The sequence below is a fragment of the Merops nubicus genome, unplaced genomic scaffold (genome assembly GCF_000691845.1).
Source record: "Merops nubicus isolate BGI_N331 unplaced genomic scaffold, ASM69184v1 scaffold2750, whole genome shotgun sequence".
In the NCBI taxonomy this organism is placed as follows: Eukaryota; Metazoa; Chordata; class Aves; order Coraciiformes; family Meropidae; genus Merops; species Merops nubicus.
Genome location: NW_008581993.1, coordinates 213,782 through 236,245, shown reverse-complemented (window position 1 = coordinate 236,245; position 22,464 = coordinate 213,782). Strand labels below are relative to the sequence as shown.

Here is a 22,464-nt window from a genome sequence, read left to right as displayed (position 1 = left end):
TTCCGACATCAATTTTGTACATGTACATCAAAATGCCATTAGAAATGCTTACAAACACCTCCTGCTCACAGGCCCGCGCGCCGGCGCCAGGCGAAGCTGGGCTGTAAAGACTCCCCAGTGGTTGGCTAAAGGTTTCTTTCGATTACTCATATGAAAGCATTTGGTTATGGAAAGGCATCTTGGGGGAGCCTGGGGGATCTAAAGATCTCCCCCCTGACCTCCCTAGTAAGCACACTTGAATGTCATTAGGAGCAATATATATTGAAGGTACTTTAAACCCTGCCTTTAACGTTTAATTAATACCTGTTGACTTATTAAGTTTCCTCTTTCTCCTTGAGATTCAGCCAATAAACCCTACCTTCCCAGGGCTGTGAGTGTGTGGCAGGGACTGGGAAGGTGTGCTGAAAGGGGAGAACAAGAACATATGGTATATATACATCCTATCACTCCCCGTTACACAGAGGTTTATGTTCCTGCCCACGTATACATGAACTAATGCACATGTACACCACATATATGATGCAGCTGTAAATTAATTTAGCCTTGATAAATGCTTGGCATATTTACTGCATTTCTTAGTGACACTTTTATTATTTCCCACTTGATGAAAAGCTGAATAAATCTAATGCAACCGAACACAATGATATTATCACCCTCTGCTTTTGTTCTAATATTTACAGGAAATATTACAAGTGTTTGACATATAAATTGAGCATTTGACTGACTTTAATAACCATGTGATCAATAAGAAGTGATATTTTTACAGTCTAAGTTCAATATTTAAAGGGCCAGGGGTCATGGATCTTTATCCAAGCACTATGGCTAAAACTTCATTTTCAGAACCTGTAATTCCTCTTTTTTGAAAGTCCATATTGACCTAATATCATTAAAAGTTAAATTTTGTTCATAAAGTCTCAGTCCTACTGGAGGTAGCATTTAGATATGTAGGAGGTTGTTTTAACTATACTTCCTAGTAGCATGGTGAAGGTTGATCAGATTTTAAAAAAATAATAATTGGTATCCTCTGAAAATAAAGAATAATTTTTAATGTACGTATTGAGTGACTTCCTATCAACCTTCATCATACACATGCTCCCTACATCTCTTTTGCTCATCTTGCTGTGTCAGTCATCTTTTAAAAATTTCCTCCTTGAAGTAGCTTCAGAAACATCCTTTAATTTTGCATGATTGCAAAATGAAAATCAGCCAGGAGCAATGCAAACACCAGGCAGCCCTCCCAGGAAAAGCACTGCCCATGCTAGGCTGAAGTGGCAGCTCTGCCAGCAAACCACTGCTGGGATATCATGTAACCTGTACATACAGCCCTCCTCCTCCCCAGAGACAACAAAGCCAAACCACTCTTAGCTACATCTGGGCTATTTACAGTATTTCCTGTGAGCTTGTCTGGCACTTACAGAAATTAAAATTCAATTTCTTTTTAATAAATTTAATTAAAATTTTCAGCAGACAATTCTCAAACAGAAAAAAATCGCATATATTTCTACATAGTAAGTTACAGGCTCATGTTTTTTCTCTGCTGTTTTTTAGAATTTTTTCCTTTGTAAAAGTTACCACGTGCATTGGGATAAGTAGGAGGGGAAGTTTGCTTTGGAGCCTGGTGAACAGTGAACTATTTATGCTCCAACAGGGAAAAGTAAAAGCCCTCGAGCATTCATTGTTCTGCCAAACTGGGGAACTCACCAGCATATGGAGACTCTGGTTGAAACCTCATGTCTGAATCAGGTGCAGTGAAAGGTTTGAACCTGGGGCTAAGATAGTGTTTCATGAGATGATTTCACCAGATGATTTCTCCAGGTGCCATGACTAGACTTGCCTTCCAGTGAATCTACAGTTTCCTATAAAAACTAATGAAAAAGAATTCCCGAGTTTTCTAGCTGTTTAAGATGTTGCTAGGCATTTAGCAAAGGAACAAGTTGAAGGAAAATGAAAGCATTTATCACCCTGATGATTACAAACCTCAGTTCTTGAGGTAAATCTCCTTTGCTCAGTGCTTGGCCATTGCCCGGGCACGGCTGGCTTTATTTCACAGGGCAAGCCCTGGTCTCTCAGCTGTCAGAAGTGGGAAGAGCACTGATCTTTTCCTTCTACTTTGTGAGGAGTCTCCTTCTCAGATCATTACTCCTGTTGCCTTGATGAGCTGAATCACCCACTGGGAAATTTAAAAACAGCACCCTAATGTGAAGATTATATTCCATGGTATGCAGCTTTTCACGATTTACTGGGAAAAAAATGTCAGATTCAGCTTTTCTAAGCACCAGGTAATATTTCTGAAGCCCATGGTTATTTCCAGGGTAAGGACTAATTTAAAATATTTTGTATTTTTATTTACAAAAAAGGTTTAAAAAATCTTGATGGAAAAAATTTATTGCACTATTATTATTTTCACTGGAATTGAAACATTTTGAAAAGTGGTGGGGATTTTGATTGTGTTTAGAAAGTCTCCCCTGTTTTGTTTTCTTTTTTATTTTTTGTGTGTGCGTCTTCTTTCTCTGGTTTGGAGACATGTATTTGTTGAGATCATGGAATATCCTCAGGTCTGATTTTTGCCTAATCCTAGTAGTAAGACCTTCTTCCACGAAGAAATTAGAAAACCAAATACAGCGTGTCCAGAAAAAAATCCACAGGCTCCAATATCTGTTGCTTAGATGTGGGGCAAATCTTATCTGAAAATAAGGCAACTTTTTGAGCAGTCCCAGAAAACAGATCAGCATCTGGCTGACCTTCAGACTTCCAAGTGAGACTGTAACCAGGACTGCAAACTTACTTTTTGTGATTTGGAGTAAAAGATACTGTTAACCTGGAGAATCAGATCAAGACTTTCGATACCACACACCGAGGCTGAGGCTTGCATGTCCTTACTGATGCACAAACAAAAATGGAAAAGATGTATAGAAATGTTGAGCATTTTATGGCCCTCTTTAGGTTGATCCATGTCAAAGAGTGTAAAGCCAGAGAGCTGGGAGCCATTTCTACATTTGACTTGGTGCTTTGAGGTTTCTTTGTAGGTTTTCCATATAAATGAATGCTATACAAGCCATGGTTACCATGAAATAGGTACATGCTCTCTAGTGTAAAATGCCAGTAATGACTTTTTTTCTAAGTAATGGTCAAAGGCATCTTAGATGTGTATGCTGACACTTCTGCTATCCTCATTTTTATTTTGTGAATAATTGCTCTTTCTGTATATGACTGCTTCTTTTTCTGCTGACTCCATTCCCCTTTTGACCTGCAGACCCCTCAGATAAATATCCCAGAGATATCCCTTTTGTGTTCCAACACATAGGGTAGTTTAATGACTTGTGAAAGTGTCTCTTTCAGCCTTTAAATAATTTACATGTTACCATGTTTTCCTCAGTAAACAGTGGTAATCTCCCTTCTAGAAATAATAGGTAAGCCCTTCTTGTAACTTACACTTTTATACTACACTACAGTTAGAAAACAAACAAAATAAGGCACTATCACCTCCTTGGCAGGATCAGTAATCTCTGTGAGGCACAATCATCTCTGTAGAGGAAAAGGATTAGGGTCTTTTGCTAACAGGCAACCTAAAATTTATTACTATGTTTCCTTCAGGTGTGGGTGAAAAACAAACAAGTATCAAAAGGCAGAATTCTCACCTGCCCACCTGTCTTAGGTAACTGAGCTGCTCTCAGGACTTACAAGCAACAGCACATCCTAGGGCAAAGCACAAGTACTGTTGCTTCAGAAGCCTTTTATTGTTATTTGCTCACCTGGGGTCTGGATAGAAGCTTCCTATGGGTCAGACCTGGCTCACAGACCACCAGTTGCACAGCTCTGATCTAAATGTGCTTCACTACCTCTTCTAGCTTCCTCCTTGCTGGACCACGGACTGATGGTCTACATACAAGGCTTTGGACTTTTCATGCACTTTTCCTTAGTGTGTTTTTTACCAATGTTATCTTGAGGGTCATTAAACTAGTGTTAATACAAATTGCTTAGAGGCCTTATAAAGTACTTATTATAAGTTTCTTAATGATGATATATTATTATGTGTATGTGTGAAGTTACACATTTAATTATGTGTATGCAATAAACACAGGATATTGTATGAAACTGGCTGGCTTGGTTTGAATTTTGGCATTTGCTAACTGTCAGTTTCCTGTGCTACAACCTCCAGCCACAAGCAAGATTTTTCTGAGAAATCCAGAGGTTGAAATCCATATTTTTGCTCCTTCAAGACCTAAGTAATAATTTCTACAGTTTACATCACTGGGAGTGACCCAGCCTTTTTGGAAATTAGATCAATGCTTATTCAAGAGACTAGCATTAGACTTTTGCACAGTATTATTTAATTTTAACTTGTCTACACTCCCTTTGTCCAAAGGCTAATAGAATATAATTACACTAGGCTAGGAAAAATTTGATAATGCTGTAGGCAGCCTTACATTAAAAAATCCCTATTGTCACCTTCCCCAGATAACTCTGTCAGTGACACACTATTGTAACTCTCAGTCATAATCAGGTGAGATGAAAATTGTTCTGAAGAGTAAATGGAGGAGGAAGCAAGAGAAGGTACACATCAGCACAAAGGATGCTGTGGCCCACAGTGAAGGTACTAAACCAAAGGTCTTCACTGCATTATATCGTAACCACGAGGGGTTTAAGCCTCTTTTCACAGATGTCAAAGGATGTTTTAAATTAGCTTCTACTATTGCATGCCCAGGCCTGATTAAGAGATGATTTCTGCTGGACTTCAACGTGTTGAGTAGTGCCAACCCTGGGAACAGTGTAATGAAAAGAAACCAGATGGGAATGGGAGCACGTTTGGTCCTTCATTTCTAGCACTTCCTCATTCTCCTCAGCTGTTGATACAGTCAAATACCTTTACATCCACTTCTGAACAAGATCTAGGCTACAGTAACATGACATAAAGGTATATGATGAGCATATTTAAGCAGTACAATACTTTTACACAAATTTAAAAGCACTGCCCCAAGAAGATGCAAACCTTTAACTAAATCATTCCTCTACAACCAAATGGTGGTTACAGTGGGATAATTTCTGTGTATACATAAGCCCTCCATAAATACTTTACTACTCATTTGTTTCATGGCATGGATTCAAGTTTGAGAAGCTTCCCTCTCTTTTTGAAAAATTAATGTGAACGTTTTGGAAAAAAGAAAACACACATAAAGACCATTAAAATTCTCACTCTCCAGCCCCAGGAGCTGATCTTATACATTTGCAGTTAAATATGTTAGCAACTCTCAGCTGTTTTCCATTGCCTACAGATTACTGACATTGCTACAGGTTAAGCCTAAGTTCTAAAGCTGTTTCTCTTACTAGTGAGTGCTTGCTTTTCAACATTTTAAAGTAAAGATGTGAACAAACCTTTGAAAAGTGACTGAATACTTCAATGCCAATATATTTTGCATGTAAAATATAAAAATCTCTGTGTGTTGCATCTGAAATCTGATAAATATTTATTATCAATGCTGTTTGCTTTTAATCTGTTCAGGATATCATTCCTCCAGCTCTTTAGTACTTAAACAAAAATGGCATTTACATTACAATATTGCTTGCCAACAATCTCATTTTCTGGTTTAGTCAGCAGCCTTCATGCTTGATTAGTCTTTAATTATACAAATACCTACATATTAAAAAAGTTTTCTTTTTTCCATACTTTGAGCATGTAATTATTTTCTCTTGCATGCAATAACCTTTAATTTTAGGATTAAGCAACTGATTCTCTTTAGTATGGATGGATTTTTTCAAGTGTTAAAGCAAATTTGGTTATTGTATTACGAGTAGGAAAATTAACTTTAGGAAAACCTTTCATTAGTGCATTTGACAGCACACTGAGCAGCTGACAGAAACTTCAAAATATTCAATATACTTGAAAACAAAATGGATACCAACTCTGTGTCCTCTGAAGTCAGCAGCAACACTACTCTGAATTCAGCAAGAGAGTGACTGGGGCTATGTGATTCCTCTTTTGAATATTGCTTGCTTTTGTAGCATTACTGTTACAGCAGTACCTGGAAGCCCAATGCAAGATCAAGGCCTCATTGCATTATACCAAAAAAATGTAAAAGTTTGCAGTCTAAGGAGATCAAACAATGGTGGGAGAATCAACAAAAGAACAGAAAGATGAAGTGACATGCCAGAGAGTGACAGAGCTGGGACTGAAGCCTGGTGCTCCTGACTCCAGTAGCCCACTTACTAGAGCACATGGCTGCCTGATGCAAATTATTTTTCAAAACTGAATTCAGTAAGCAAAAACATAACTTGATAATGAGATTAGAGCTAAATATGCAGATTGCATGTGGTGGTAAAAGAACTCCCTCCCCTCCTGTCCCCTCCTTTCCCTGCAGTTTCCACTCACGAGAGCCCGGATTGCCAAGTTTGGGTCTACAGGACTGACAGGTGTTATCTCTATACCTGCTTGTACATTTGAAGTACCAGTGATTTCCCCCTAGACATACTCTTTGAATGTCTATGGGGAAAACATCAAGGATTTTTAGAATGGCTTGGTTTTCTCAAGTTTTGTTTATTTTTATATTTGTTTTACATGAACTGAAAATTCTGTCAGACACATTTTCATCGCATGGAGAACATGTTTCATAGTCAGAAGACAGTTAAAAAAAAATAAAAAGGAAGCTGTAATTCTATAAGGTTGGGGAGGGAGAAGAGGGGGAAACCTTCCTAATGGCATATTGAGCTTGCTCCTGTCTCATTTGAGAGCTATGAGAAACCTCCTGCCAACTTCCCTAGGAGTAGTGTTCGGTCTCGTTACAAAGTGAAAAGCTGCAGACAGAGGTGGGATGGAAATGCACACAGCATCTTACTCCAGAGTGGTGATCAGTGGTACAATCTCAGCTTTTCACAATGCCAACAGTTCTGGGTTTTTGTGTCTCTCTCCCAGTGGAAAAGGTCAGTGGGGATAAAGTCACTGTGAATAACAAAGACATTGTTTTTCTCCCTTCTCCTCAACATTTTCCTTTTCCTCCCTCAGGCCTCGTCCCTGAGGAATTCTGCACTGATGGAAGCTGCACCCAAATTCTAGGAGTGAGACTGACTTCTCCTTGCTTGCCCCTTCCTGGGCCTTGGTCCCAGTACAGCCCTAGTCCTCATCATCTGCCCCCCTACCCCATAGTCCATGGAGCACCAGTATCAGCAGCTCTGCTCAGCACTCTGAGAGATGTCCCCCACCCCCTGGGGAAAGCTCAGGAGGAGATCACCCCTCTACCACCTCCTCTCCTCTTCCAGCAGGAGCCACCAGTCCACAAGTATACCACTGCCCAAGCTGGGAGGCAAGGAAGATGAGACAGAGACAGATGAGACAGAGACAGATGATTGAAAATGGGATTATAAAGTTACCATGGTGAAAACTGTAAGAGCATTAGCAACTAACTATTTTTATATCACTTGTTATCACATTCCTTCAGAATAATCTTCTGATATCAATTAATTAGCCATCACAACTACAGAGTGTGGGTCCATATTTTAGAGTTTTCTTTATAGCATCTTTACTTTTACTGAGCACCTTAGGAGCCTCCCAGGTCTGACTGCTTCCCTGATTCCTTTTACAAACATGTGCAAGACATTGCAGCAGTGATTGCTGCTTTAAAGAGTCTCAGCTTCTTTAAGTACCAAAATGCACCATAATCATTTTAGAAAAAGGATAATCCTAACAATGTATGAAGTGCTGTTTTCATACATCAGTTTTTCTTTTCTGGAAACTCAGCTTTGCCATCCCTTTCACAAACATAATCGACCTTGGTTCTCTAACCAGAATCCTCACAGGATGTTTGGTCATGTCTAAGATATCATAAATAACTAAAATTCCTGTCCTGCAGGAAATTCTGCTAATTGAAGATGTAATTTCTGATGCAAATGCAGCTGAAAGATGGAATATTAAAATATTTAATCAAACAAAAACTTGCATATGAAAATTATTAAGTTTTTCAGCAGATTTCAAATCATCACCGTGAACTAAAATGTTTTCGTTTTGTTAAATCATTACTTTTTAGGCAATTCAATGTAATAAATCCTTTATATACAACTTAAGGTGATATTAAACAGAAGCTATATTCAGTTCTTTCCATTTCCCAGCCTAAAATAGAAAATGAAAATGAAATTCTGGGCAAGGGAGAAACTGATTTTGTGGAATTACATCATTACTGGAAAAAAAAAAAAAATCACTTAGAAAATTCCTGATCAGTTTAAGGTACTACAGTATCAAAATAAAACTTGGGTGTATTTCAAAAATAGGCCATTTTTTTTTATTTATTCTGAGACTCACAGTGCTCATCTACTTGTTCTCTTTCCTTTCCTTCATTTCCTTTCTCAGCTGGTAGCAAGTATCTTTATTTCTTGGCTTTATGCTATATCAGCAGCAAAAAAACCCTGTGGTGCTACAAGACAGGTTGTCCTAACAATCTTTCAAACCTTGCTGGTGGAACAAGTACCAGGAAACTTGACGAAGCCTCCTCTCCCAGATGAAAATATTATGGTGGGGCCCCTTAGGATCCACAGCTTAGCTCCTTCTAACATGGGTTCAGCCAGTGATTTGTGCTTTTTTTTTAAAAGTTAGCCTAGAATGCAGTATATTACAAGTACAAATCTTAAAAATTTTAGGATCATCACATCTGTAAAATATCAAGTGTGACTGTTGATTTCCTACCTGCTAGGACATGTTCTCTCATGTGCTGCTGTAGACCCATTTGCCTAATTTCCTCTTAACCTAACCCACTAGGAGCTCTTAGAAAGACACATTTTCTGGCTTGTGCCTGAGGTGGTAGCCTCTGACCTTCTAATTTTCAAATTTCCATGCCATTAATATTTAGTTACTTCAAACAAAAGTAGAAGGCTGGTGGAGAAAGGGGGAAACCGAAACAAGAAGGATTTGGAAAGCTCAGGTTTCCAGTGCGACTCCTGGGATAAAAGGGTATTTTTTCCTTTTGCCTAATTTGTTTCTAGCTGCAGCACTGAGGTCAGAGTGAGCGAGGAGAATGAATGGAATAAAGGTGCTGATGGGCTGCCCGGAGCTGCCTGGTGTTACGGATCAGCGTAAAAGCCGCTCTCCTTCCTCTGCCTGGGCCGATGTAACTCACTGGAGTGGCAAATTACATCAGACCTACAGCTGTAACCCGACATTATGATTAATTTGATCAGTAATTTCTCCTGTTTTTCATTTTAATCGGTGTGACTATTCTGCTGTGGCAGGTCTTTCAGATCTAATTAAGATAAATTTCAGAGTAAAAGACTTGGCAGAATTTTCGAGTCAAATCCGATCGTCAAGTGTGAAGACCTGCAGCAGCAGTCAATCAATTTCCAGCCAAGACAGCAGGCTGTAACTCAGCAATCAACCCATTAACACTTAAGCAAATTTCATAATCTCCAGGCCTGTGCTTAGTCGCTCTCTCAAAACATTCTGGCTACCCATAAAAAAAAGAAACTATTATTTTATTTTTTTTTTTTAAACACCTGCCCTAAACTGCATCTGCTAAAACTACCAACAGAACCCACAAGTGGACACGGACAGATCTCAGCAATGCTGCTGAAAAAGGCTTAATGGTAAATTTTAAATTACAGTCTGGAGTAACTTTTTTTTCCTTTTTTTTTTTTTTTTTTTTTTTCTTTTTTTTCATTAAGGCAGTACCTTGAAGTTGAGCAACCTCTTTCAGGTGATTATTTGTACAAGGAACCTTGAGCAGTCCAACATCAGGGCTCTATCACTTCCAGAATGTTGGTCCTCAATCAGATTCAACAAGCCCTCTAGCTTCACTGTGTTCACTTGGTCCCTACTTGCTTCCAAGCAGAAGAATTCTTTTTTTTGCAGAACTAGAAAACTGCAGATGACTTGCAGTTCTTTTTTAATTTATTACAAAGAGGTGAGGGATATGAAAAATAGGGAAAAATAAAGTAATGCTTTGGGATGTTCTCTATTTCCCTGAAAATCTTTGGAAATATAAGTGAAAACAGGAATTAAGAGAAATGAATACTAACAAAACATCTACTGGATTTAAAAGAGTATCTGAGGGGTTGTCAACTTTTTCAGTCCCTAAGATCCCCAAAGATCCTGCTCTCTGCCTAGACAACCTTTGGAAATAGAAGACCTTATGGGATATGGATCCTTTGCCAAATTTATCCTGAGATGATATTATTTATTTCTTTCCCCATTTATTAAATACTTCAGTTGCTTTAGGGAGTTTATTAAATGCTCCCATTTCAGAAGCCAGAGCTGGCTGGGCAAACAGCTCCACTTTCCTCTCCTTCAGAGAATTCTCTAGCAAATGGTTTCTTATGTTAGCCTCAGCTTCTGCCCCTTGGGTGCTAATAATGCCAGTTGTTTTGCTCTAAGATTAATTTCCTTTGCTTTAAATGTGAGTCAGACACCAGTACTCCTTGTGCTTCTGAAAATAGCAACACCTGCAGAATATACTTGGATGGACCAGACAGACAATGCTCCAGCTGAGAGAAGGTTTCCTCAGGGAACGAAGAGACTTGCTTATAAAGTCTCTTTGAGAACCCTTAAACATCTCTTTGCTCTGACTAAATGCACTATTCAATAGCTTTACAGTGTGAAGTCCCAATGCCTCAAAGACCCAAAAAAGCAGTGAGCTTCTAGGGAAAAGGAAGACGGCTGAGGAGAAGGTCTGAATCCCTGCTGAGTCCTGTGGATGGATGCAGTGTCACACAGAACTGAAACCAGCCTTTCTATGGAGATGACAACCATACATCTCCAGATAGACGTGGAGAGGAGCAGCCCTCAAACAAGCCATGCCAGGAAACCAGCCTGCATGTCTCTGCACTGTGCTCTGTGACCAAGGGGCATGGCACAGCACAGTGCAGAGACACCCAAGTGCCCAGCTAGGACATACTGCCTTGTTGCCACATTGGAGTGGCCTAGCTGATGGAAGACACAGAAGGGATGAGGAGGACCATGGAAGTGCCCACAACAGGTGAGAGAAGAAAAAGAAAGGAGGCCCTAGATGCACTGAAAATGGAAGTAAAAAATTACTCAAGCAAGGTTCAAGTTTGTGAACAGTAATGTCCATGTGATTCACAGAACTGCTGCAGTGGCAAAAGGAAGAGCATAAACAGAAAAGGAGGGGACCTGAATCACAGCAGCATTTGCAGTGGGTAATAAGCAAGTGTGTGTGTGTGTGTGTACTGATGTGCAACCATGACTTTCTAGCCAGTGCAAGAAAATTTCTAGCTAGAAGCAAGTACTTGCCTCTTCTACTCATGAAATCACCTTTATCAAACGACAAAAATAATTAAAATACTGTTTGGATACTCAAAACTGTCAGTAGAAAAAGATGTTTAGATCTTTTTGGAACTGATTGATATGAATAGGGGATGAAATATGCAAAATGTTCTCAGCAGTTCACCAAGCACAACTCAATTTAGCTGGCTGCAGGGGAGCTTCCAGGCTATTAGTTTAGACCTGAGACCTAGGTCTTGCCAGAACCTTCTGCATATTCACCTACCATCAGCACTTCCACAGGCTCACTCTAAGCTGGTGATGGGCATGAACCTTCCTGAACAAATGTCTGCTGTATGTGTCTCTACCACCTGTTTCCTTGTGATGTGCAATATCTCACTCCCTATTGATTCCAAAAATAAGGAAAATTTGGAAAATGGATTCAAAGCATGGCATTTTCTCACCTTTTATGAAATATATCTTCAGCAAACTGATTACCGATTAACTTAGGATCAGATTCAGGCAGTCATATATTGCACAGTATCATACACATGAAGATGGCTAGATAATTTTAGCAAAAGAAAAGAAACCCTTGGCAGGATTACTGGTATCATAATCTTGATCAAGTTTTCTTGATCTCAGGATTGAATAAGCATGAGAAAAATGCAGCAGATCTTTGATGTGAACACAGACATAAAGACAGCCCGTGACTGTAGTCCTTGCAAATTTATCCCAGCCACCTTCCTCAAGCCAACAGATTTGTTTATTTCTCCTGTATCTTAAATATACGCAAATTTATTGAAGTGTCATTAAACAGTGACATTTCTTTAAATTAGATTTTTTCCTTAATGAGAAGCTACCCAGTGAATGAGACTAGGGGAAGGGAAGGGGCGGTTTGGTTGTTGTGCCTGTTGGAGCCTCAGGCACCTGTGTACACATTCTCCCTCATTTACAGCTGAGTGTTTCAGCCTTTCTGCTTTTCTTTTCTCCTTTGTTATAAAAGTGTTGAGGTTCCAAATACATTATTTAAGATTAGTATGAAAATTTAATCTGAAGGAGGTTCTGGTTTTGCTATCCTAGAGTTTGCTATTACTTGGAAGATTTTTCTGCTGTTGTCATCTCCTCACTTCCCTTCTTCCCTCCTTTTATTATTGTTTTTTTTTCTCACTCATCATCTTCCGCCAGCTGCAGTTATTGTAGGTAGGCTTCTATGACAAAAAGGTGCTTTAGGAAAGAGTTCTGAAAATGGTCAGAATAATTTTACAGTGGGGCAATCCCTGGGGGATTTCCTGTTTGTCTCTTCCTATTCACACACGAACAGAACAGTAGAAATCATTGGGAATTCTTCTATTCCCGTAGTGCAGCTCTCCCTTTGTAGATCTGGCTGTGGGTTCATCTTATCCATACTGCTAAAATACACAGTGAGCATCAGCACCAGAGCTAACATCCATTAGGAGCCAGTTAAATATATGCTGCTGATACAAAGCATCTTATTTCAGTAGTCCAGCAGAATAATTGGCTAGTTAGCACTTGGCTCATCTGATTTATACAGTATATAATCAACATCTTATGGCTCCACAAATTTAATTGAATGGAAACTCTAAGAGGTGCTAACTATGCTTTGAAGTTGCAGCATGCTGACCATTCAAGAGCCCATATAGTTTGCCATTTAATAATATCAAACATTCACAGGAGAAGCATATTTGGAGAAGTGTATTTTCCCAGAAGTAGCGGTTCTGAAGTCCCCAGTTTACAATATTAGATAAGTTGTCTTTGACATCTGGATTGTTTTGTCTCAATTGACACACACACACACACACACACAAAAAAGTCAAAATCATAGTATGATTATCTATATGAGAAATTTCACCATTTAAAAATGAAGAGATGAAAGTCTTCCATCATCTACCTGACCCACCACCTCCTGAAACACAGCTCGACTTTGGAAGAGTCTCCTCTGGGTTGTTGTGGTGCATTTCAGTGATGACACTGGTTCTGCAGTGTTTTGCTTTTACCAGTGTGAATCTGGAGCATCATCACTGATGCCAGCACAGAATCCAGGCTCTGGAACCCAAAGTGAGATTGTTCTTTCTACACAATCATTAAAAGACTTCCCAAAAAGAATAGTTTTGTAACTACAATCTAGCCCACTGAACTGAGTAAAGAACAGTGATAAAAATTAGAGCATAGTATTACAGCACAATCTGACAAGAATTGTTGTGAGACTTTAAGCTGGTGTACTCTGCCCCAGTATTATTAATTTCTGATCAGGTAGCAAAACTACCTCACCCAGGTACACCTAAGCAAGTCACTTTCATTTAATTTGCCTTCTGAAGGACATGACAGCATCTGTACACTTTGAGATGTAATTGCTGTTATCCTTCAGAGTTTTTTTTGAAACAAACACAATCATCCTCTTGAATTACTGACTTTCCATGACAATTTTTTGAGGTTGCATCGTTCTAAACTAATATCTTTCAGACAGATCCTGAATAATGTAAGAGGATAAAGCCCACATGAAAAAATCAAGAATTCAGAAATGAAATTTAAGCTGTCAAACTTTAACTTAGTTGATCTTTATTTCCTTAATATTCTTCAAACAAAACCCATTTCATTCTAGTTCATAAAGAGCATTACCTTAGAGGCCATAACATCTTTGAGTCTGTTCTAGGTCAATTTTTAAGTTAAAGCATTAGACATTTAAAAAAATCCACATTCTAAGCAGCTCTTATGAACTGGATATAGAAACTGCTACCAAAAAGGAGAGAGTGTTCTTCCTCCTTTTCTTTTGTGTTTGTTTTTTATGTTTGTGCGGAAGAAAACAATTTCAGACCCAGTCCTCAAGTTAGATGTACGAGGGTAAAATAGCTTTTCTCTGCAGGATTTAGAATGGAAAGACAAATTTCAGAGAGAACTTATCACTGCTCTGCTTTGTAAAAGTACCCAAACACATCCTTTAACCATGTATAAAATGCAGCAGCAGTTCCTCTGGAAATATTTCTAAGTGTCACTTGTTTGCATACTAGAGCCTCACCATTCTCAGTAATATGACAGAGAATGTTTCAAATTCTCAAATATTTCCTAGGGAAGCTTGAGAAGTATTACACTTGCTGTAGAAATTACTAGAAGACCAAAGTAATGGCCCTACAGATGTCATTAAGGTGAGGCCCGAAGTACTGTGCTGAATTCTGGCTTCTTTTGTGGGTGTCAGCACATGGCATATTTGTATCTGTGAATAAACTTCATGTTTTCATGGCTCTTTAAATGGTGAGGATAAGAGAGGAAAGAACATTAAAAATACCTATCCCCCAGTTTATTAGTAACTCTTAAATGCTGAGCCAGAGCTGACAGCTAATGACTTCTAAATCCTTGACTGTTGTTCTCAAAGTGTCCCAGTCATGCAGCTGGCTTAGCAGCACTGGCTGAGCTCAGCCCAGTGGGAACACCAGACCTCTCACGCTGGTGTCTTTCATTAACTCTAATCCCAGTTTCTAAAAGGTTTAGGGGATAAGGTTTGAACTAAAACCACCTGACAATAGTTGGTTCCCTCCTTCCAAATCTCTTGAATCTGCCACGTCCAGACCGCCCTCAAGAAGGCTAGTTGTGAAGACAAGCATGCTGAAGAGAGAGATCTGTTAAGGCATCCCCAGGAAAATATTGATATTGGCACCTCCTGTGCAAGGAATTGTTTGTTTTACTTAGTTTTGTCATATTTCTGCCAGTGAGATGTGATCCTGGAGAGGTAACAGTAGAAAGTACTGACCTGTACCTGCAGGTCACAGGTGAGCCAGGTAGCACTCAGATTCAGTTGAGATTTACACTGGGACCAGAGGCTGTACCACAGAATCACAGAGTGGTTTGGGTTGGAAGGCACCTTTAAAGGTCAGCTAGTCCAACTCCCTGAAACTGAGCAGGGACATCTGCAAATAGATTGTGTTGCTCAGAGACCCATCCAGCCTGACCTGGAATGTTTCCAGGGATGGAGTTTCTACCACCTCTCTGGACAAACTGTGCCTGTGTTTCACCAGCCTCATTGTAAAAATTTTCTTCTTTATATCTAGTCTAAATCTCCCCTCTTTTAGTTTAAAACCATCACCCCTTGTCCTGTTGCAACAGGCCCTGATACAATTTTTGTCCCCATCTTTCTCCTTGTCCCCCTTTAAGTACTGGAAGGCTGACTTCAGATTCAGTGTTAGTATAACCCTCCTGAGGCATGTGCACTGAGCTAAACCCACTTCCTCCCTACCCCAACTCTAACTGATGTGTGCATTTGCTTTGTGTGGAAAAGTGAATGCCTTTTGAAGCACAATGTTTAGCAGCATACAGCTTAACATACAGCTTTTACAGTTGGTGTGCATACATTACAGCTGCACCAAGGCAATAAAATGTAACAGCAGCTCCTCTGGAAATACTCCTGCCTCTGTATGTCAATAATCTGCATACTAAAGAGTCCCAAAGCACTCACTAGCATGACAGACTGGGCATTAAGGGGTGCCTAAGTAGCCCTTAAGACAATACCCAGAAGAACCTCTAGAAACATTATGCTCTACTATAAGAAAAAGCTCAGGAAGCTAGGACACATCTCTTGTGGACTTTTAAGTCTATTATCTAAACCATTAAAAAATCAGATTTGATGCAATTTAGTTGAAGCTCAGATTAATGCAGGTTTAACTGGCCACATGGCAAACACAGCTCTTGTAAACCAATTCCCTTAATTGTTTGAAAAAGGATTTTTTAATTATTAAGCTAATGCAGTTTAATTTCTGCAGGAAATGGAGATGAATGCATCAGTGTTGATAAAACCTTTAAAGTGAGGTCTCAAAATTTAGAAAGTGAAGCAAGCAGAGACTTTGATGGTTTCTAAGTACAGTTTCACTGTCCAGTGAAAGAGACTCTGCTCACTTCACAGACTGCCCTGGTGTTTATTCAGAATCTTACTGGTGGGTACAGTTGAAGCTGTTCTTGTAGGATCTGAATATAGCATAACCCATGTAGTGTGAGAACACCTGAGTGTAAGAAATTAGGACCATTGGATCAGAGCTCTGCTGCTTCTGTCCAAGTCAAGTAGAGTCCAGCATCAGTGTGGGTGTCATAGCTGCTGGTCTATCAAAAAAATCCATGCTGTTGGATGTTTGAGCATCTAGGAAAGGCATTAACTGGCATTCTTAGCTTTGGAGTCTATACTGAGACTCTTAACAGAAGTATTTGATTCTTAGCAGGATAAATGTTAGGACTGTGATTTCAAGAGGAAGAATAATTCTATGGCAACCCGTCCATCCCTTGCATGCTCCCACCAGCAGAAGCTCTGTTTCTTTTAGAGACAGTCAGGATTGCCTGCTAATGGACAGCTAACTTTGCTGAACTCCTAAGTTACCATAAAGGGTGAGGGCTGGGAAAATGCCACTTGTGAAGATCACATGCTGAATCCAGGGAAAAATTAAAAATGTTTCTATGGGTTTTATGATATGGACTTTAAGAGAAGAAAGATTTTACTCTTTGGAAAGGAGCAGACTAGGAACACCATTAATTATGGGTTTCTGGTTTATCAAGCATTTGAGCTGTTCTAAGCTGGATGCCTGTGAGGATTAACTAACACCAGGTGGAATTTCTCAGCCTGTATGGTCAGAAGGTATCACCTTCACTTGATTTCCCCTTGCAGTGGGTCAGCATGCACTCTCTGCTGTCAGACTGTTAGAGATTTCTAGGTAGCATCCTACCTGCAATGGATTTGGTGAAGTAAGAGGAGATGGAAGGCCATGCCCTGGTGACTGGCTGGGTTTCTGAGGGGAGCTGGAGGACTGTGGGGCTGGAGGTGGTTGGCTCTGGCTCTGGGGCTGTGTTTGGCTCTGCTGCGGTGGCGCTGACGGCTGTGGCTGTGGCTGCTGGGTCTGCTGGGGTGGCTGTGGGGTCTGTGCCTGCTGACCTTGCTGCTGCTGCTGGCTTTGTTGCTGCTGTTGCTGCTGCTGACCTTGCTGCTGCTGCTGCTGTTGATGCTGGAGCTGCTGAAGATGCTGAAGCTGTTGAAGCTGGGAGTTCAGGGATGAGGTAGCTGTGAATTGAAGAGAGGGAAGGGAGTTATGTAGGTTTCGGTAGTATCTACTGTGTTAAGGATATTTTGGATTAAACTCTGGTTCTGTTACTTTGTGGGACACACTGCCCACTGGGGTCAGCTGGCCTCACGCTTCAGGTTGTGGCATGAAACAAGTTCCTATCAGTAACAGCCTGTGGTTCTGTCAGTGCAATTCTGTGGTAAGACTCAGACTTCACTGGAGGCAAGGAGAGCAGACCTCTGGAGGGGCTACAGCTCTGCCCACAGGATGGGTGTCAGGGCTGACCAGCAGTCTGCTCAGGCAGGCTTACCAGTGAAGCCAGTGGGAATTTTGCCTGCCTAGAGAAGATGCAAACAGGATGTCACTGTACACAGCATAGCAAGAACTCATAACCTGAACTGGTGCTGTTACCTAAAGGAGGAGAAAACTATAGTTGCTAAATAAAGGATGCTCTGGAAAGAGCTTTGTCATGTCTTTATACAGCAGGTGTCAGGAAATAAAACATTCAGCTGTGAAATTTCTTGTGCGATGCATAGTTAGCAAAAATACTCAATAAAATGGGTTTCTGAAATTAGAACTGCTTCTTATCATTCACATCTGAAAGCCATAAAGTTCCTCTTGTGAAACAGGACAGGTATTCTGCTCACTGGCACTGCTCAGTTACTCCTGGTAGTAAAGGTCTGTCGTGTTTTGCTATCATTGCTCCAAAGACAAAGCTTGGAAACTGGTGACACAGAGCAGCAAACTTTATCTCCCAGAGACACTTTCAAATTGACTAGGGCATTCATTAAATTCAGGAAGGCAAGAATTGTGCTACAGGGATGTCACTAAGGAAGAGCAGCTTTAAGCAGCTGCCAGAACATCACAGGAGCCTGATGCTTTCTGGGGTTATGCCCTGAATAAATCACCTGGGCCTGTGGCCTTACCCACTTTAATCAACATCTTAGGGGTTGTGTTAGATGGCTATAACACCCCAAGAGGAACACTTTACAAGGTCACTGCACTATTTTGCACTCTGTATACTGTTTTGCCAACACCACTCTGTATTCTAATTTCTACCAGCAAAAGCAAAAGTAAACTGGGAATGAATCAAATTTGTTATTTCTAAAATGGCATTGAGATCTCATGGCCAGAAACTCCGTTCACCAAGTTATTTGTGGATTGGCAGATAAAACCAAGTCATCTCCACTTTCTTTTCATGCTGACATCCCTATTTCAGCTTTCCAGATGTCTAGACCCTGGGGATGAACCTGAGGTCTTGGTATGACTTATGAAATCAATGAGCCATAAACCAGAATAAGCAAAAGAAAAAAGAAAAGAAAACGGAGAAAGAGGAGACATAATGGGTGAGCCAGAAAAGGCTGTGTGGAGGAAAAGTAAAAGGCTGGGTAGGAAGAGCTGTTGGTCATCCATTCCTACACTCAGAGCTGCTCTATATTTTCTTTCACCAGAGGCAGGACTCAAACTACAAATATGCCTGTACAAGAATTACAGTGGTGTGTATGTGGCGCCAACAAAGCGGCTGAATAACGCCGGGGAGGACTCGTAGCACCGGCGTATTTCCATCAGGGGTTTTGTACTGCAACATAAACCAGAGTGACCACCAGATTTAAAGCACACAGGATATCTCAAGCAAAAGCAATCAGCCTGCAGAAGTAAGGGGATGCTCACATCAATTCCACAATCAGAACACGTACCTAAAAGCCCCAAAGCCAAGAGGGTATTAAGTGGCAGCATAATCCAAAGTTTGTGAGAAGAAAGCAGGGAGGAGGTGTGTGCACAGGAAAGCCACTGCACAGCCAAAGAGCAGCCACAGCACGAAGCTCCTCAGATGGCAAGGAATGCAGTTCAGTGCTCTCTGTAGGTATGGACACAGAGGCAGTAAGACCCCTCCTATGAGGAAAAAGCTAACCTAGACCAGCTCTTTATCTTGTGTGGGCCATTACCTCACCTCTGATAACTTAGCAGTCTGGAGAAACCATTGATAACTAGAACCAAGACATCAAACACAACAGGCCCTTGCTGCTCCCAGACTCCAGTACAGAAATGAATGCAATGATGCCCCAGAGAAGCATAACTTCTAATCCACATGGCTCCGAGAGAGGATGGGTTTATATCCTATGTGCACAACTGGACAGGATGAGACAAAACTTCCTCTGTAAAAAATGAGATATAGTGTTGGTTGGTTTGTTTTTTTTTTTTTTTGTACTGCAGTGGTCCCCAAAGCTACAGGGCACACTTACAGGTCATGGCTTGGAAGAATGGATTCGTCAGAATGTCATATGTTATATGTAGGGCACTGGGTCATGTAGTAGGGGACAGCATTTGAGGTGGAGGGGAAGCCATCTACTGAAAACTTTATGGAGCACAGAACATGTTTGGTTTCTTGAGGTACACCTTTCAGTTAAAATTTGTAAAATATGGCCAGTAATTAAAAGAATGGTGAAAGTATCAACCTGAGATAATATGAGGTAACATAGGATGGAGGAAACACTGTGATTCTCATTGCACAAAAGTGCAAAAAACAGGTCAGTGCTAAGTTTTTGTCAATGATCTTATGATTTAACTTACAGTATGCAAAAATATCTGCTGATAGAATATTAAAGATAGAAGCATCACTGCCTAGGCTTCTTAAAATTATGACATACAAAGCACGGAGAAAATGGTAGAGAAGCTGGAAGTGTAAAATAAAGGTAGTTGCTTAATAAACTAAAACAAATGAAGGTGTGATTACATTATGTTGCAAAAAGTTCATTATTCTGTGTCCTTGCATGTAGCTAAGAGCAATCAGAAGACTAATATCTAATAATTATTAGTATTAGTGTTCCCTACAGAGAATATGATTTTCTTTCAGGTTGTTTTCATAGAAATGTTGCCAAAGGGTAAGTAGCCTTGCAAAATTACAGAGTCTAAAGCACAGGCACAGATACATGGAAATAGTACTGACCTGTTTGGTTACCAGTGGACAAAAATCCACTCTTACTGAAAAGTGGTTTGACTGAATGTAGGAAGCTGGTGAATACAGAAAGGTTATACTGTTGCATATGTTGGGATTCACTTCCTAGAACAGCTATGCTAATGGTGTCAGCCTCAGCTTCATTAACGAGCCATGCCTTTGCTCAATGGTTTAATTCCATTCTTAAAAATTAAATCTTCATTAAACTTCCATTCTCCACAAGACCAATACTCTGTTTAATGGTCATTTTGATTTGTGAGTTCTTTCTTCTGCCAATACATAAAATGAAGAACATAATCTAGAGGGAAGAAAAAGGGAAAAATATGCCTCAAGAAGTGGGAGTTTTAACCTAAAATTTTGAAAGTTCAGGTCCTATTTAGAAGCTAATGTAAACAGTGTCAAATTGCCATCACAGACATACTTCTGTGCTTTGGCAATGTGAGCAGGGACAAACACTCAGGGAAGTTGACTTGTCTGATGAATGAATAGGGTCTGAATTTGACTTGGAAAAAGCCAAGCCTGTAAGTTCTGTGGGCAGGCCCAGCACTGCCAGGTACTGGCTTGATACACTTTTTTCATCATCCCCCTGGGAGAAGAAAAGCTTTGTGTTCAGTACTGCTCAATACTTGAATGCTGGCTGATGCAGGAATATCAATGTCTCCACCACTCACTTTTGAATGGAAGGTAGTCCCTCAGGAAAAATTTTATAGGAGAAAAGTTACTTCATGGAAAATTTTCCAAGTTCAGTACCAACAACGGCACAAAATTATTCAAATAACTCCTTGTCTTTTCGTATAATTCCTTTAGAAAGCCTCTTTGAAGCCTAATATCACACTGAGCTATAAATTGCATTGAAGTGGCTGAGTGAGGTATGATTGTTTAACATGCTGTTGTTAAACAGACAGGGAATTGGAATAAGGACTGTCAGATCATGGAATCATCATAGAATCATAGAATGGTTTGGGTCGGAAGGGACCTTAAAGATCATCTAGTTCTAAACCCCTTGTCATGGGCAGGGACACCTTCCTCTAGCTCAGGCTGCTCAAAGCCCCATTCAACCTGGCCTTGAACACTTCCAGGTAGGGGATATCCTCAGCTTCTTTGGGCAGCCTGTCTCAGTGCCTCATCATCCTCACAGTAAAGGGTTTCCTCCTAATATCTAACCTAAATCTACCCTCTTTCAGTGTGAAGACTGCACATTGTCCTATCACTACATGACCTTGCAAAAAGTCCCTCTACAGATTTCTTGCAGCCCCCCTCTAGTCTGAATCTACCCTCTTTCAGTTTAAAGACTTTGCATCTTGTCCTATCACTACATGCCCTTGCAGAAAGTCCCTCTACAGATTTTTTGTAGGCCCCCTCTGGAAGTCTGCTATAAGGTCTCCCCAGATCTTTCTCTTCAGGCTGAACACCTCTAACTCCCTCATCCTGTCTCCATGTCTCCACAGGAGAGGTGTTTCAGCCTTCCTATCATCTTCATGGAACTCCACAGGAGAGGTGTTTCAGCCTTCCAATCATGTTCATGGAACTCCTCTGGAATTGCTTGAACATGTCCATGTCCTTCTTGTGCTGGGGTCCCCAGAACTGAACACACTACTTCAGGTGGGGTATCATGAGAGCAGAACAGAGGGGGAGAACCACCTCCATCAACCTGCTGGCCGTACTTCTCTTGATAAAGCCCAGGATAAGGCTGGCTTTCTGAGCTGCAAATGCACATTGCCAGCTCACGTTGAGCTTCTTGTCAACCAACACCCCCAAGTCCTCCTCCTCAGGGCTGCTCTCAATCCATTCTCCACCTAGCCTGTATTATGCTTGGGATTTCCCCAAACCAGGTGCAGGACTTTGCACGTGGCCTTGTTGAACTTCGTGAGGTCCACACGGGCCCACCCCTCCAGCCTGCCAAGGTCCCCCTGGATGGCCTCTCTTCCCTCCGGTGTGCCGACTGCACCACACAGCTTGGTGTCACCCCCAGGCTTGCTGAAGGAGCACTCAATCCTACTGACCACGTCACTGACAAAGCTGCTACACAGCACCGGTCCCAGTACCGACCCCTGAGGAGCACCATTTGTCACTGGTCAAGAGAAGGCCTCCCCAAAGCCACAGAGCAGGTGTGTTGCAAAGCTGGATTTAGGGCTCCAGATCGTGCCTGCAGTCCGGTGTTGACGCTGCCTGATTGCACTGCCTCTCACAACGTGTGTACCATCCACAGCAGGGGTTGTGTCATATTATTGTTTGTAATCAAATCCAATCCAGCTCCCAGAGCT

General features: G+C 40.8%; 1 protein-coding gene across 1 annotated transcript in view; it reads right to left on the bottom strand.

The window, feature by feature from the left end:
• POU6F2 (POU class 6 homeobox 2) overlaps positions 1 to 22,464 on the bottom strand; it is a 251,975-nt gene that overhangs the window by 79,425 nt on the left and 150,086 nt on the right. Inside the window, exon 4 of the mRNA XM_008936210.1 lies at positions 16,912 to 17,243. Within this exon, the coding sequence (XP_008934458.1) occupies positions 16,912 to 17,243 (332 nt within the window). The remainder of the gene's footprint in view (positions 1 to 16,911; positions 17,244 to 22,464) is intronic.